Source organism: Mus caroli, chromosome 12, assembly GCF_900094665.2.
Source record: "Mus caroli chromosome 12, CAROLI_EIJ_v1.1, whole genome shotgun sequence".
Lineage (NCBI taxonomy): Eukaryota > Metazoa > Chordata > Mammalia > Rodentia > Muridae > Mus > Mus caroli.
Genome location: NC_034581.1, coordinates 7,716,847 through 7,732,944, shown reverse-complemented (window position 1 = coordinate 7,732,944; position 16,098 = coordinate 7,716,847). Strand labels below are relative to the sequence as shown.

Here is a 16,098-nt window from a genome sequence, read left to right as displayed (position 1 = left end):
CCACCTACAAGGGGCCTTTCCCCCTTGATCACTAATTGAGAAAATGTCCCACAGCCAGATCTCATGGAGGCATTTCCTCAACTGAAGCTCCTTTCTCTGTGATAACTCCAGCTGTGTCAAGTTGACACAAAACTAGCCAGTACATCATGGCAGCACCTAACACCCCATCAATCCCCTTCTTCCATCTGCCTTACCAGCCACTGGTACAAAGCTGCTCCATGCTCCCTTAGAGGTCCTGAGGTAACTTACTCATGTGCCTCGCACATGCACTAAAGACATCCCCTAGTATCACAGCTCTCTGCTACCCAGTATCTCCAGAAGCATTCTAGAGCTCAGCTAGACATCCTCCATGCCTGGAACCTGGTGGTTAAATGAATTTTTCAGGATATCTTTTGGTAATTCAGGGTTAACTGCTGGGCCCTACGCAGAAGGTTATTCAATTTGCTTGATATAGAGGACTGCCTTTAAAAAGTACCCAGTAATCATTTGTATGGAGGGAAATCACAAAATGGTCAATATCTAAACTTTTAAAATATTAAAATATAGAAATACAAGATACAAACTTAGTAGCGAAACACAAATCTAGACATTGTTGTGCTAATCAAGATGCAGATAAGAAAGGAATATAGAACAAAGAGGAGAGATGTGAAAGGTAAAGTAACTAAGTGTGAGAGATGCTGCAGGTGTTGAGCAGCAGGGTTTCCCAGTGTCTGTGTGTGATGTGGGGAAGGCAGACAGGTTCAGCATGAGCCTTGGGCTTTGGGAACTGGGTGAGGAAATATGAAGAAATACAAGGAGAAACAAGAAGAAATTTTGTTTGGGAAGGCTTGAAGTACAATTCAACTATGCTGAGAGGTAATGAGGGTAATGCATAAATGCAGACAGACAGACTCACAAACTTGAACATGTCAGTTTTACTAGTGTAGAGCTGTCAAATCAAAAACCTTTTAAAAATTTTACATAGCAATCAAATACCAAACACTTGTTAGCACAGGTTAACCTAGAACCCACAGGAAGAGAGATGTTTCTGAAACCTCACATGCAGCATGCATCCACCACTGCCTCTTAAACACCAGAAAATGCTCTCATGCAAAATGTGCTGTTCAGATCCATGTCCAGCATTACCGATGCTTTCTTTAAAATGTATTTGCTAATATCCACTTATCAGTGAATACATCTTGTGTGAGTTCCTTTGTGATTGTGTTACCTCACTCAAGATGATGCCCTCCACGTCCATCCATTTGGCTAGGAATTTCATAAATTCATTCTTTTTAATAGCTGAGTAGTACTCCATTGTGTAAATGTACCATAATTTCTGTATCCATTCCTCTGTTGAGGGGCATCTGGGTTCTTTCCAGCTTCTGGCTATTATAAATAGGGCTGCTATGAACATAGTGGAGCATGTGTCCTTCTTACCGGTTGGGACATCTTCTGGATATATGCCCAGGAGAGGTATTGCTGGATCCTCCAGTAGTACTATGTCCAATTTTCTGAGGAACCGCCAGACTGATTTCCAGAGTAGTTGTACAAGCTTGCAATCCCACCAACAATGGAGGAGTGTTCCTCTTTCTCCACATCCTCGCCAGCATCTGCTGTCACCTGANTTTTTNATCTTAGCCATTCTGACTGGTGTGAGGTGGAATCTCAGGGTTGTTTTGATTTGCATTTCCCTGATGATTAAGGATGTTGAACATTTTTTCAGGTGCTTCTCTGCCATTCGGTATTCCTCAGNTGAGAATTCTTTGTTCAGTTCTGAGCCCCATTTTTTAACGGGTTTATTATTAAAAAAAAAGAAAAAAAGAAAAAAATGTATTTGCATCCTGCACACAAGGAAGGAAGAAATGATTTTGAAGTTAATTAAGAAAATACTTTTTCTCTTCATGACTGTGCTTGGCATTCTGGGAAACATGTCTGTTTCTGTGAATTATATGTTCAGTTGGTGGGGAAGCCCTGAGAAGAAACCCGTACACCTTATTCTTATCCACCTGGCTTTTACAAACACTGTCATCCTTCTTGCAAAAGGACTGCCAAAGACTATTGTAGCTTTTGGTTTGAGTAACTTCCTAGATGACTCAGGCTGTAAGATCATTGTTTACCTGGAAAGGGTGGCCCATGGCCTTTCTCTCTGCGCCAGCAGTCTCCTCACTGTGGTCCAGGCCATCATCATCAGCCCCAGAACATCTGGATGGAGGATGCTCAGGCCAAAGTCTGCATGGCACATCCTTCCATTCTTCTTATTCTTTTGGTTATTCAGTGCATTAATAAGTATGAACCTAATCCATTCCATCACAAGTACAAGACTGAATATATCACAATTTAAGAGTGATAGCAATAATTGTTATTTTATGTTACCAAGTCAGAAAATAAAAGGGATTGTTCTCCCTCTCATGGTCCTGAGAGATGCAGTCTTTCAGGGTGCCATGGGAGGGGCCAGTGGCTACATGGTATTTCTTCTCTACAAGCACCACCAGCATGTCCTCTACCTTCAGAACTCCAAGCTTCTCTACAGAACTCCCCCTGAGCTGAGAGCTGCCCAGAGTGTCCTCCTTCTGATGCTCTGTTTTGTTTTCTTCTACTGGACAGATTGTGCCTTTTCCCTAATTTTAAGTCTTTCCTCAAGGGACAACACCTTAATGGTAAATCCTCGAGAGCTTCTGACCCTTGGTTATGCAACGTTTAGTCCCCTGGTACTAATTCACAGGGATGGGCTTCTGGTTGAACGTTGGCATGTTCAATGGGAGAAATTGAGAAAATGTCTCTTATTTATATGTTCAACAAGGAAGAAGAAACTCTCAGTTCTGCATTATTGTGGGTAAGACAAAATCCCATACAGCAGTTTAGGCATGTATTATTCTCAAACAATAATATTGGTTATTCAAGCCTTGCACTGAGGTTTATCTTAGCAAATTGCAATAATCAAGAAATCCCAGGGGCTAAACCACCTACCAAAGAGAACACATGGAAGGACCCATGGCTCCAGCTGCATTTGTAGCAGAGAATGGCCTAGTTGGACATCAATGGGAGGAGAAGCCCTTGGTTCTGGGAAGGTTCGATACCCCAGTATAGAGGAATACCAGGGCATGGAGTTGGGAGTGGGTGAATGAGTGGTCAAGCACCCTAATAGAAGCAGGGAAAGGGAGGATGGGATGGGGGTTTCTGGAGGGTAACCTGGGAAAGGGAAAGCTGATAACATTTGAAATGTGAATAAATAAAATATCCAATTTAAAAAAAAAAGAAATCTCATTCTCTGTTGGCTACTCTTTATGGGACTTTATAAAACATCTTTTTGTATTAATTTTCTGTATCAATAGTTTGCCTGCATTTATGACTATGTAGCATGTGAATGCCTGAGGTCTGTACAGACCGGAAGAGATCCCCAAATGCCCTGTGACTGACTGGATTTAATGGATGGTACTGAAGTAATATGTAGTTGCTGTGAATTGAACCTGGGTTCCCTGAAGTCCAGCCTGTGCTCTTAGCAGCTGAGCCATCACTCTAGCACTAAAAAAATCATTTAAATGATCTGTAAAACTGTCACTGCTACTACCATGACTTGAAACATGCAGATAAAGTTCATAAATTTTATCAAAATTCATAGTAAGGTAATTAGCTAGTTCAAAATTTTCATATATTTTTACCTTAATTTTTGCTTGCTAAATATTGTACTGTGGAGCTATTTTAGGCTACTTCAAAGTATCTGTAATTATCCATCCATAAAAAAGTTTTTATAGAACTATGAAAGAATGATAGGTACTGTGCATTCAATCAAGAGGAGCCCAGTGCACCAGCCACAGAAGTTAAATGCACTGAAACATTTCATTGGTGTTATATTCCTGAAGGATCTCTCCAGGAATAAAGATTGCAGATATGAGACAAACTAGATAACAAATAAACAGTGAACTTTCATTTACAATTTGTCTATAGTTCCTATGTTGATTTTAAAATGTGGAGTTGCCTTTTTTTTTTCAAGATGAATTAATAAATGAGTGAAGCAGACTGAGGCTTGTTAGTCACTGCCTTTTATTAATGCCCAGGTGCTCTCCACAGCACTACCTCGTTCCTGATCATCAAAGAGTTGGATCCTACTCTACATTTATTTCAACGAAGGGTTCCTTGCTTAATTTCTTAAATAGGATCAACGCAATGTTACTGAAATGGTTCTAATAATCCGATGGACAAATTATCAAAAAATATTAACATAAACATTGAACATGATATTGTAGTGTAGTTAGTGGTAGAGATATACCTTATTTTGAAAAATTATCTGCCATATATAATTTCTTATAAACATAGTGGGTTCATCATGGATGTACTTTACAATAGTAATAGGCATGTCCTTTTTTCATTTGTCAAGTATTATACTTCTTGAGAGCTACAATTTTTGCTAGGTCAATACTTACTTGAAGGATGAGTTTGTACCAGATAGTAAAACAGATCTGAGAAGGGAGACATCTAAGGTGATGTTCAATATCATGGCTTAGAAATTGACTGATGCTGCTTTTTGTTGGAATGTTCTCATAAAAAGAAATTGAGAGATGGGGATCATATAGAACTTCTGTGAAGTCTTCTGTGAAGGCATCAGCATGGTGTTCAAGCCTAAATGTCAATATCGTCTCCATGTCAGAGGAAGAAAAAAAGGGGTGAGGGAAGGTCACAAGAACAAAAGAAAGGTATTTACAAGCAAATAATTCTGTGCATTTTCATAATATGCTGGTGATTATCCCTCTAAAAACAGAAACCCCACAGGTTTCAACCATATCAAGTTACTTGAGTGTGTTTCTCAAAAGGATTGTACAATTTCTGGGCATGAAGATGACTTAAAGTGACCTGAATCACAGAATAAATTTTATTTCAATTATTGGACTTAGAGATTTTAAGGAATATTATCTTATTTGTGAGACATGTGTATGCTTTCATCATGGGTTCTGAGAATAATAATATAGATCTTATTATCATCCACTTGGCTTTTGTAAACACAATCATTATTTATTGTAAAGGGGTCAGAAATATGGCCACAATTTTTTATTTCAGAAATTCCCTAGGTAATGTTGGTTGTAAAACTATAGTTTATCTAGAAAGAGTTGCCCATGGCCTCCCTCTCCATCTGCACCACATGTTTCTTCAGCGTGGTCCAGGCTGTCACCATCAGTCCCAGGACCACCCTTTCAAGAAAGCTCTAACCACTCACTCCATGGCATTTTTGTGACTTGCTTCTCCTTTGCATCTTTAATTGCCTGATAAGCTCCACCTTGCTGCACTATATCACAGCAGGCAGTAAAGCACATAGGTCGGTAGTTGGGATGTTTACTGGGTATTGCTATATGCTGCCATCCAGGCACAGAGTTAAGTGATTTTTTTTCTCTCTCTCTCATGGCTCTTCCTTATGTTATTTCCCAGGGTCTGATGGGCTGGAGCAGTAGGTTTATGGATCTCCATCTGTACAAACATCATGTCTGTGTTCTCTACCTTCATAGCTCCAGGTCTGCAAACAATTCCAGGTCAGATATCAGAGTGACCTAGAGGGTTCTCACTCTGATGACCTGTTCCCTTTGCTTCTATTGGGCACATTTGATTTTATTCTTCTACACAGGTTCCACAGTGATGCACGATTCTATAATACTAAATATAAAAGCATTTTTAGTACTTAGTTATGCTTGTCTCAGGCCTTTGTCCTGATCATCAGCAATGTTTGCATTGCGAAGCCCTGCTGTGTCCCCTGAGCTATAAAAACTTCCTTTTTCTACCACGTTATTTATGGTGTAATGCTATATACACAGGAATGGGTTTGCTTTAGCACTCTTAATGCATCACAGCAACAAATTTATTAAAACAATATGTTTAATATTTTACAGACATCTGGTGATAGATAATTAACATCAGGCTCTAGCATGTGAACACGGATGCTAACTATCCTACCATCCCACAATTGCAATGTTGCAGTTTAGGTTTGTGCATCCTACACAATGAAATGCAGAAGAGCATCCAGTCACCTGAAATTAGAATATTTTTCCACTTGATAGAGTTTTACCCTTGTAAGAACCTCCAAACTTTTCCAGAATTTTTGTTTCTTCCATTGCTCTTCCACCATCACTGACTCCTCTACTTATTTCAAAGCACCTACTATGTGTAAGAGGCTGTTCTAAACCAATGATCAAGTCAACAAGAAGGATTTTAGGAAGCATAATTTATCTGAAGGTCACTTACAAAGTGGAGATGATCAGGGAGAGAAGCCAATTCACTCCAGCTAGTAAGTGCTTAGCATCGCTGGGTATAAATCTCTAAGGAACAGGTAAGAGTAAACCCCATTAAACAATTCTAGACACAGTCAAGACATTGATATGTGGTCACAAAATAAATAAGAAAACACAGGGGAAATGTTATCTTTCAGAGATTGACATTGTGGTTTGGAAAAAAAGCTCCAGGTGAGAGCAACAGTCCTAAGTCCAGGGGCGTGGAAATAGCTCAAGTACAGTGTACCAAAACATCTGCTTCCCACTTCTGTTCACTACTTAGTGCCTACACAGAAAATGTGGCATTTGCTAGGACACCTTGTCCTTGCCTTCTAGCCTTGCTTCCAGAGTTTAGAGCTTCATCCTCAATACTGCTGTTCAGGCACATGGTATTTACAAGCAAACATCGAGGCAAGGAGCTATAAGCATTGAGAGAAGGTCTTTGCTGAAGCCCATGTTGTGTACCCTTATCAGACAAGAGTGTATTGAGTTCTAAGGACTCCACAATACCTGGACCATAAGGAATCAGAGGATCCAAATGTATACAAACCATGAGTCTTCCAGTCTTCTTTTGCTGTAGAATTCCCAGAGAGGCACCTATCCTTGCTGTGTGTGAACTTTCCTGGGGGACAAGAGGTTGCAAAGGGCTGTTCACCAAAGCTGTCCAACAGCTTACTGCCCTTCTACCTGAGAAGAAATGGAAATATCTCAACAGTCACTGAAGGAGTCCCAGTGTCTGACAGGGGAGCCAAATACACAGTTCTCTAGTCAAAAGTTGAAACTCTCAAAAAAACGGAGGGGTGAAGTATGCAACAGCCCTTTTTGTGGGTTGGGAGATATAAATGGGTTTTTAAAACATCTAAATACTGTCCAACTTATGGCATCCTTGTGGAGAAGGGCTGTTTCTCCAGAGACCTCAAGAGTGTGCAGATTTTGCAATCTTTGTCACTAGTTAGTAATGGACAAGAATGAGGGGTCAGTGTCTCATCTGGCACATTTCATTCTAGAATGTTTATTTCCTATATTTTTCTTGCATTTTTTAAAATAAAAGACATATACCACAAACTTTCTGTGTATATAGTTTTGATATACACTGACATTGCACAGAAAACCTTTGTCTGAGAGGAATTAAAGAGACTAGCACAACAAAATGATACATTCTTGACATGTGTGGAGAACATGAACAGGATAAAAATATGAGCACCAAAACACAGACACTAATGCATATGCGAGCAAGATTTTGCTGACAGGTCCCAGATATAGATGTTTTTTGTGAGGCTATGCCAGTGCCTGGCAAATACAGAAGTGGATGTTCACAGTCATCTATTGGATGGAACACAGAGCCCCCCATGGAGGAGCTAGAGAAAGTACCCAAGGAGCTGAAGGGGTCTGCAACCCTATAGGAGGAACAACAATATGAACTAATCAGTACCCCCAGAGCTCATGTCTCTAGCTGTATATGTAGCAGAAGATGGCCTAGTTGGCCTTCACTGGGAGGAGAGGCCCCTTGGTCTTACAAAGGTTATATGCCCCAGTACAGGGGAATGCCAGGGCCAGGAAGCCAGAGTGGGTGGGTTGGTGAGCAGGGCAGGGGGAGTGTATAGGGGGACTTTCTGGATAGCATTTGAAATGTAAATGAAGAAAATATCCAATAAAAATTGTTTAAAAAATATGAGTACCGGATGAAGGAATTGTTATGAAACAAATAAATTCACAGAACTAATTCTTCTGGGAACTTGGGTTTCTATTCAGCCATGCTTTTATTCAATATGGATGGGAATGATAATGATTCTTGCTAGTGTGGCTGGAGATATGGTTTAGCAATTAAGTGTAGTTTCCTGAAAGGCAGTCTGGTTCCTGGATGAGTACAGACTGGAAACCCTGGTGACCCTGAGAGATGGTAGGTGTTTCGCCTGGTTCCTGGACACTAAGCTCCTGGCATGAGGCTATGAGTCATGAAAGGGCAATGCCCCAAGTCCCTGCACAGGTAGAGGACATGACATGTGGTCATGTAGCCTCAAGACAGATCTCCAGTCTAATGAGGTACCTAATAGTCCTGGAGGGCTTAGCCAGTTAAGCTTTCCTTCCCAGACACCCCTCCCTGCAAAAGGTATTCAACCTCAAGTTCACCCTGAGAACTGGGGTACAGTTGTACTCATTCATTTTACGCCATGACAATAAATGTCTTAAAACTTGGGGTCCGCCATGGGGAGCAATAGAGGAGGCCTTCACCTAAAGAGCCACAGAAGGCTGCTCTGTGCGGCCAGACATGACCACCAAGTCAAGCCAGCCACCGACCAAGCTAAGCACTACTCCCCTTGGGACCCAGTTGGAGTGCTCCACTTTTCTCCTCCACTCTGGGCTAGATCCAGTCAGCGGGCCCACACTCCATTCTCAGCTCTTTGGCTGCTTTCAGTGGTGCCTTGGTGCCCAAAAGTCTGAGAACCAGAAGGCCCTGGCCTCTCTGTAGTCTCGGGCGGGGAACCCCAGCCAGCTATGACTGTCCTCAGGAGCTCAGACTGAGGTCCTCCACCCTGGGAGTGATGTCCCGCGGCGTCCCATAGTCCAACACCCGCCCAGAGCTGGCGTGGGTTAAGTACAGTCAAAACACCCTGAGCCCAGTGACAAAGCAGACCATATTTAACGGTACAATTAAGAGCACTTGATAGTCAGGCAGAAGACTCGTGTTGGGTTTGTAGCCCCCACATGTTGATTCACAACTTCCCATAACTCTTCTTTCAGAGGATCCCATGCTTGCTTTCTTTCTTTCTTTCTTTCTTTCTTTCTTTCTTTCTTTCTTTCTTTCTTTCTTTCTTTCTTTTTTTATTACGTATTTTCCTCAATTACATTTCCAATGCTATCCCAAAAGCCCCCATACCCCCCCCACTTCCCTACCCACCCATTCCCATTCTTTTGGCCCTGGCATTCCCCTGTATTGGGGCATATAAAGTTTGCAAGTCCAATGGGCCTCTCTTTCCAGTGATGGCCGACTAGGCCATCTTTCGATACATATGCAGCTAGAGACAAGAGGTCCGGGGTACTGGTTAGTTCATAATGTTGTTCCAACTATAGGGTTGCAGATCCCTTTAGCTCCTTGGGTACTTTCTCTAGCTTCTCCATTGGGAGCCCTGTGATCCATCCAATAGCTGACTGTGAGCATCCACTTCTGTGTTTGCTAGGCCCCGGCATAGTCTCACAAGAGACAGCTATATCTCATGCTTTCTTACAACCTCTGTGTGGGAAGATGCCCTTCCAGGCTTCAGAAAGAGAAACATGGATAGCAACACAGGCACAAAATCTTTACCTACAGTCTGTCCTGCCTGAAAAATATAAGCAATGGTGGCAAAAACTTGTGAAAAGTATCAACGAAATGACTCCTTTTTTTTAAAGACCAGCAGTATTGGGGTTACCCTAGGTCTGTGGATGCTAGTAAATCTAGTGAAAAAAGTCTGCCCTTAAGTAAAACCGGACGCATTTTAGTTATTTTCCTAAGTTTTTGCCTCCTCTTCTGTGTTCTTATCTGCAGTGTGTAATTTAGTCGTCATTAGAGAGGCTTCCCCCAGCTGCAGAGAACACACAGCAGGATTTTAGGCAGAAAGCGAATCTATATGGGAGGTCTCCATTAAATCCCTCACTTCAGAGGACAGGGAATCTCTTGAAAGAGGAGGCAGAAACATTGTAAGAGCCAGAGAGGCCACAGGTTACCAGGGAAACAGGCCCTCTGAATCAACTAAGCAAGGAGCATAAAAGCTCACAGAAACTGAAGCAGAAAGCAGCAGGCTTAAATGAGTATACATAAAGTCCTCTGGAGATGCGAGAAACTCAGTACACAGAAACTTGGTTAGTTGTTCACTTTCTCACCTCACATCCTTCCTCTCAAAATAATTAAAGCCTAATTAAGCTGGAAATAACTTCTGAGCAAAACAGATGTTGCAACTGAGAGAGAGAGAGAGAGAAGGAAACTGTACTTCAGGGACTGAGGCTCTGCAGTGGCCTTCCTTCCCCCTGACACTGTGACAGCAGGAAACCTGAAGTCTACAGTTCCTGATGGCAGCCAAGAGCCCCACAGATCCAGATACTACAAATATGACCTGGCAAGTGTTACCTTCCCAGAGCTGCTCCAGAGCCTGTCTGCACCACGGAGGTCCAGGTAAGTACACAGAGGTAAGATCTTAGATGCCCTCAGCTGTGCCATGGAGAGATGCATTAAAGCTGAAGACCCTGTCTGATTAAGACAGGGAGTAGTTGAGAGGCTCTGTGAGCCTCGTGCCTTCCACTTTCCTTCTGACTCTAACAAGGCTGATCCGGGGCTTCAGAAAGATCAAAGGAGATGAGTTCTAGGGGATACAGAAATGGGACAGAAATGCTGAGGCACTGTTGTCCATCTTCAGGGTGGAATTGGAACAGAGCTCTGGGTGGGTCTTTACCTGCTTACCATTCATTAGAGGAATCAGTATGATATATAAGATTTCCATCTATCTATCATAAATTTGAGACATCTCAGGAACATCAGCACTAGGGAGATTGAGCAAAATAATTGTTTTTCAATGGTTTGCAGAAGCAGACTTCTCTAAAAAAAACAAAAAAGATAAAAAATACAAAAATAAAATTTTTAGGTCCACATTTACCAGCATTGAGATACTAACAGACTCAGTAGTGTTTGTAAAGTTTATATTTTTCATTTCTGGTGCATTTCCACTATTTAAGTATTTGCACATATTTTCTCTTACAAGAGAAGAGCTTGACGGTTTTCCTTCTGGATTCACTTTTATAGTCTCTTGATTTTATCACCTAGTACTATACATACATTTCTCAACTTCAGTCATTGTATGTCTGCAGCATGTGGAAAACTGTAAACCACTAAGTATAACAGTTATCAAGACCATCTTGAGAATCCCTGCTAGGAGGATCCAGGCTGTGAACTAGCACATCTTGGAACAGCTCATCTTAACTTTATCCAAGTGCTAAGCAACAAAGAGCCACAATCTTTTTTGTTTTGTTTGATTGTTTGATGGCTTGCTTTAAAAAAAAATCAAGACGAATGGATATAATCTACCCCAGGGTCTTAGAGCTTTAACCCATCATGGGAGCATCCATCTATCTAAACAGAAGTCCATCCTGTCTTTTAAATTAATTTCCTTTAGCATTCCCAAATAATGGGAGAGATGAGACACCTCTCTATCTTCTGATAGTTGATTTCAGTAGAAATTAATCACTTGTTAGAAGTTTCTTCAGGAAAGAAAGCAGGGAACAAACGCATTCCAAGTCCTCACAACACAAAAACCTGTGGAGCTACTGAAGCTAGATTCCTTTCATCCTAGAAATGGTACCCAAAGCTTACTAAAAATATCTGAGATATGAGAATGTAGCTCCACAACATGAACAATAACATCCTGCTGAGGTCTAAGTCCTAGATTCAGTTGGACTGATTTAGAACAAAGGCACCTGCATATCAGAGAAGGGGAAACATCTCAACAGACACTGAAGGAGTACCAAACTGAACCTGTCATGAGAGCCAAGGCCACACTCCTTCCTTCATATTCTCCAGGGTTAACAGTTGAAAAATCTCCAAAGAAATGAATTCAACAGTCCTGATTGTGGGTTTCTCAAATACTGATGTCTCTTTGCTAAATTTTAATAATACCCAACTAGGTTAAGTACCACGTTGGTGAGAAGGGCTATGTCTCTAACTTAGAACAAAGCAGACTGCCTGACAAACAGGTTAGAAAAGAAACAGGAGGAGAAGCAGGTTGTAAAGCAAACTGACATAACTGCTGCTCACAAGGCCCCACAGAGGCAAATGCCACCATGACCTCTCAGATGGGAGAATCCCTGCTCACAATGTTATGGCCTAACCTACTGTGCTGCATGCAGCCATATTGAGAGCTCTTAACTCATAAACTACACTCATCAAATGGCAGTAGCTAACACCTCATGAATCCCCTTTCCCCATCCCCCTCATCCATAGTAGTATATTGTCCAGAGCTGCTCCATGGTTCCTTAGGTGCTCTGAGATCATTCATTGGGGCCACAGATGCACTGAGTCATCCAATGGAATCAGAGAAACCTTCCTACCAGCTCTCCTAGGAAGCATCCCAGGTTTCTACAGGGCACTGTCCCTGAGTGCAACCTGGTGGTTACGTGAATTTTTCACACAAGAGGCTTTTCAGGACATCTTCTGGTGATTCAGCTCTAACTGAGGTTTTACCCAGAAAAGTTATACAACTTGAATGCACATCAAGGACTACCTTTTAAAAGTATCTAGTAAACATTCATACAGAGGGAAATCAAATAATGATCAATATAAAAAACATAACATATTAAGATGTAGAAATTGAAGTTATAAACCTTTGAATTCAAATGCCATTATAGAAATTGTTGACACATCAAAATGCAGATGTGAAAGGAATATCGAACAAAAGAAGATAGATGTGGAAAATAAAGTTACTAAATGAGAGACATGTTGCAGCTGTTGACTAGCAGGGTTTCCCAGAGTCTTTGTGTGATATGGGGAAGACAGCCAGGTTTAGCATGAACCTCAGGCTTTGGGAATTGGGTGGGGAAATATGATGAAAAGGAATGAGAAACAGAGGAAGAAATTTTAGCTTGGGAAACTTGGAATTCAAATCAATAATTCTCAGAGGTAACAAGGATAATTCATGCATGTTGAAACACAAACACAAACACAGACTAACACACAAATACTTACACAAACAAGTTTGAAGAAGTCAATTTTGCTAGTAAATCTCAAAAAATAATCTCCTTTAAATTTTTATTTGTTATTTTATTTTATTTATATTTTAAATAGTATCCCCCTTCCCAGTTTTCCCTCCACAAACCCCTTATCCCCTCCCTCATCCCCCTGCTTCTATGAAGATACTTCCCTACCCACCCACCAACCCACTCCTGTCTCAGTGCTCTAGCATTGCCCTACACTGGATCATTGAGCTTCCACAGGACCAAGGGGCTCCCTTCCATTGATGACAGATAAGTCAGTCCTCTGCTACATATATAACTGGAGCTATGGGTCTCTCCATGTGTACTCTTTGGTTGGTGGTTTAAACCCTGGGAGCTTTTTTTTGGGGGGGGGGAAGGTCTGGTTGGTTAATATTGTTGTTCATCCTATGGGGTTATAAGCCCCTTCAGCTCCTTCATTCCTTTCCCTAAGTCCTCTATTGGGGTCCCTATGCTCAGTCTGATGGTTGGTTGTGTGCATCCACATCTGTATTGGTTAGGCTTTGTGGCACAACCTCTCAGGGGACAGATATACCAGGAAACTGTGAGTAGGCACTTCTTGGCATTAGCAATAGTGTCTGGGTTTGGGTCTGCAGATGGGATGGATCCCTAGGTGGGGCAGTCTCTGGATGGTCTTTCTTTCAGTCTCTGCTCCACTCTTTGTTCCTGCATTTCCTTTTGACAGGAGCAATTCTGGATTAATCTTTTTGACATGGGTGGGTGGCCCCATCGCTAGAATGGAGTACCTATCCACTGGATATGGTCTCTACAAATTCTTTCTCCCCTTTGTTGGGTATTTCAGCTAATGTTACCCCTGTTGGGGCCTGGGAAGCTCTTGGGTCCCTGGCATCTAGAACCTTCTAATTGCTACTCCCAGTTCCCCATGCTTTACTCCTACATACCTCCTTTTAAATTCTTGACCTTCTGTACTTCTTCTTCCTGGGCGTGTTTACTCTCACAACTGATTTTGACTCCCTTTTTTTCTCCCCCTTCTCTCTCCTTTCCAGATCCTGCTCTCCATTTGCTTCCTATGATTATTTTCTTCCCTGTTCTGAGTAGGACTGAAGTATCCACACATTGGTCTTCCTTCTTCTTAGGTTTCATATGGTCTGTGAGTTATATGGTGGGTATTCTGAACTTTAAAATTTTTTTATTATTTATTTATTTTTGCCAATATCCACTTATCAGTGACTATATACCACTTGTGTTCTTTACAGACTAGATAACCTCACTCAGAAAGAAATTTTCTAGTTCTATCCATTTGCTTGAGTATTTCATGAAGCCATTCTTTTTAATAGCTGAGTAGTACTCCACTGTGTAAATATACCACATTTTCTGTATCCATTCCTCTGTTGAGGGACATCCGGGTTGTTTTCAGTTTCTGGCTATTATAAATAAGTCTGCTGTGAACATAATGGAGCATGTGTCCTTGTTATATGTCAGAGCATCTTTTGGGTATATGTGAGGAGTGGTATAGCTGAGTCCTTAGGTAGCATAGGTACCAGTTACCAACATCGCCAGCCAGGCCATAAAAAATACCCCAAAGGTCACAAGAAATAGGAGAAATTTTACAGATTTAAGCTGCAATATTACCTGTGCCCATGAGTGCTTTGTGAGCTCCAAAAAATGCTACTGTGCAAAATGTTCTATTTAGAACGGGGTCTAACATTCTGAAGATTTTCTTCAAAATGTTTTTGCAACTTGGATACAAGTTTTTCTACCTAGGAAGGAAGAAATGATTTTGAAGTACATTAAAGAAATTATTTTCCCCTCCATGACACTGCTTGGCACTCTGGGAAACATGTTTGTTTCTGTGAATTATATCTTCAGTTGGTGGGGAAGTCCTGAGAAGAAACCCATACATGTTATTCTGATCCACCTGGCTTTTACAAACATCCTAATCCTTCTTACAAAAGGATTGCAAAAGACAGTAGCAGCTTTTGGTTTGAGAAACTTCCTGGATGACATAGGTTGTAAGAGCATTGTTTACCTGGAGAGGGTGGCCCGGGGCCTCTCCATCTGCACCAGCAGTCTCCTCACTGTGGTCCAGGCCATCATCATCAGTCCCAGAGCATCTAGGTGGGGGAGGCTCAGGCCAAAGTCTGCATGGCACATCCTTCCACTCTTCTCATTCTTTTGGATACTCAATGGTTTAATAAGTATGAACCTAATCCATTCCATCACAGGTACAGGTTTTAATATATCACAGCTTGAGAATAGTGACAGCTATTGCTATTTTATGCAAGAAAGTCAGGGAATAAAATGGATTGTTCTCCCTCTCATGGTCCTGAGAGATGCAGTGTTTCAGGGCGCCATGGGAGGGGCCAGTGGCTACATGGTATTTCTTCTCCACAAGCACCACCAGCATGTCTTCTACCTTCAGAACTCCAAGCTTCTCTACAGAACTCCTCCTGAGCTGAGAGCTGCTCAAAGTGTCCTCCTTCTGATGCTCTGTTTTGTTTTCTTCTACTGGGCAGATTGTGCATTTTCTCTAATTTTAAGTCTCTCTTCAAGGGACAAAACCTTGATGGAAAATACTCAAGAATTTCTGGCCCTTGGTTATGCAAGTTTTAGCCCTTTTGTGCTGATTCACAGGGATGGGCTTCTGGTTGATTGTTGGCATGCTCAGTGGGAGAAATTGAGAAAATGTCACTTTCATTTAAATGTCCAATAGGTGTCAGAGTAAACTCAGTTGTTCAGTATTGTGGGTAAGACAAAGTTCCACAATGTACTTTAAGCATGTGTTTATTCTCAGACATTCTTGGTTATTCACAGTCTTGAGCTAAGAGAAAGTGAGAAAGACCTTAGCAAATTACAGTGATATAGACATCTCACTCTCTATTTGCCACTCTTGAAGGGTTAAAAAAAACCTTTCTCTTTGTATTAGTTTACCACATATGAATATTTTGCCTGTATTTATAACTGTAAAATAGGTGCATGCTCTGTACCTGTTGAGACTAGAAGAGATCATCAAATATTTAGTGACAGACTGGAGTTACAGGGATTGTTCTGTTCCAATGTCTGGCTGTTAGAAATTGAACCTGGCTTCTCTGGAAGACTAGACAGTGCTCTTAAGTATTGAGCCATCTCTCCAACAGTGAGAAAATGGGTCTAGCAAGGGTGTGTAAAACTA

At 41.4% G+C, this 16,098-nt stretch overlaps 2 protein-coding genes and 1 pseudogene across 2 annotated transcripts; all 3 read left to right on the top strand.

Moving 5' to 3' along the window:
• Nucleotides 1-1,046: 1,046 nt before the first annotated feature.
• LOC110307247 (vomeronasal type-1 receptor 4-like) lies at nucleotides 1,047-2,816 on the top strand. The gene is made up of 2 exons (XM_021179524.1): nucleotides 1,047-1,138; nucleotides 1,805-2,816. Exons 1-2 carry the CDS (start codon nucleotides 1,047-1,049, stop codon nucleotides 2,814-2,816), a joined length of 1,104 nt encoding a protein of 367 aa, XP_021035183.1.
• A 1,990-nt stretch (nucleotides 2,817-4,806) lies between these two features.
• LOC110307452 lies at nucleotides 4,807-5,720 on the top strand (annotated as a pseudogene).
• Nucleotides 5,721-14,624: 8,904 nt separating this feature from the next.
• LOC110307219 (vomeronasal type-1 receptor 4-like) lies at nucleotides 14,625-15,686 on the top strand. Its single transcript, XM_021179497.1, has one exon. The coding sequence runs from the start codon at nucleotides 14,701-14,703 to the stop codon at nucleotides 15,637-15,639; it is 939 nt and encodes a 312-aa protein (XP_021035156.1). The 5' UTR covers nucleotides 14,625-14,700; the 3' UTR covers nucleotides 15,640-15,686.
• The last annotated feature ends 412 nt before the right edge of the window (nucleotides 15,687-16,098 follow it).

Coding starts and splice junctions, on each gene's coding strand:
- LOC110307219 (XM_021179497.1), top strand. CDS start 14,701: ATGATTTTGAAGTACATTAAAGAAATTATTTTCCCCTCCATGACACTG.
- LOC110307247 (XM_021179524.1), top strand. CDS start 1,047: ATGCATCCACCACTGCCTCTTAAACACCAGAAAATGCTCTCATGCAAA. Junction 1,139..1,804: donor GCATTACCGATGCTTTCTTT/AAAATGTATTTG, acceptor GAAAAAAAGAAA/AAAATGTATTTGCATCCTGC.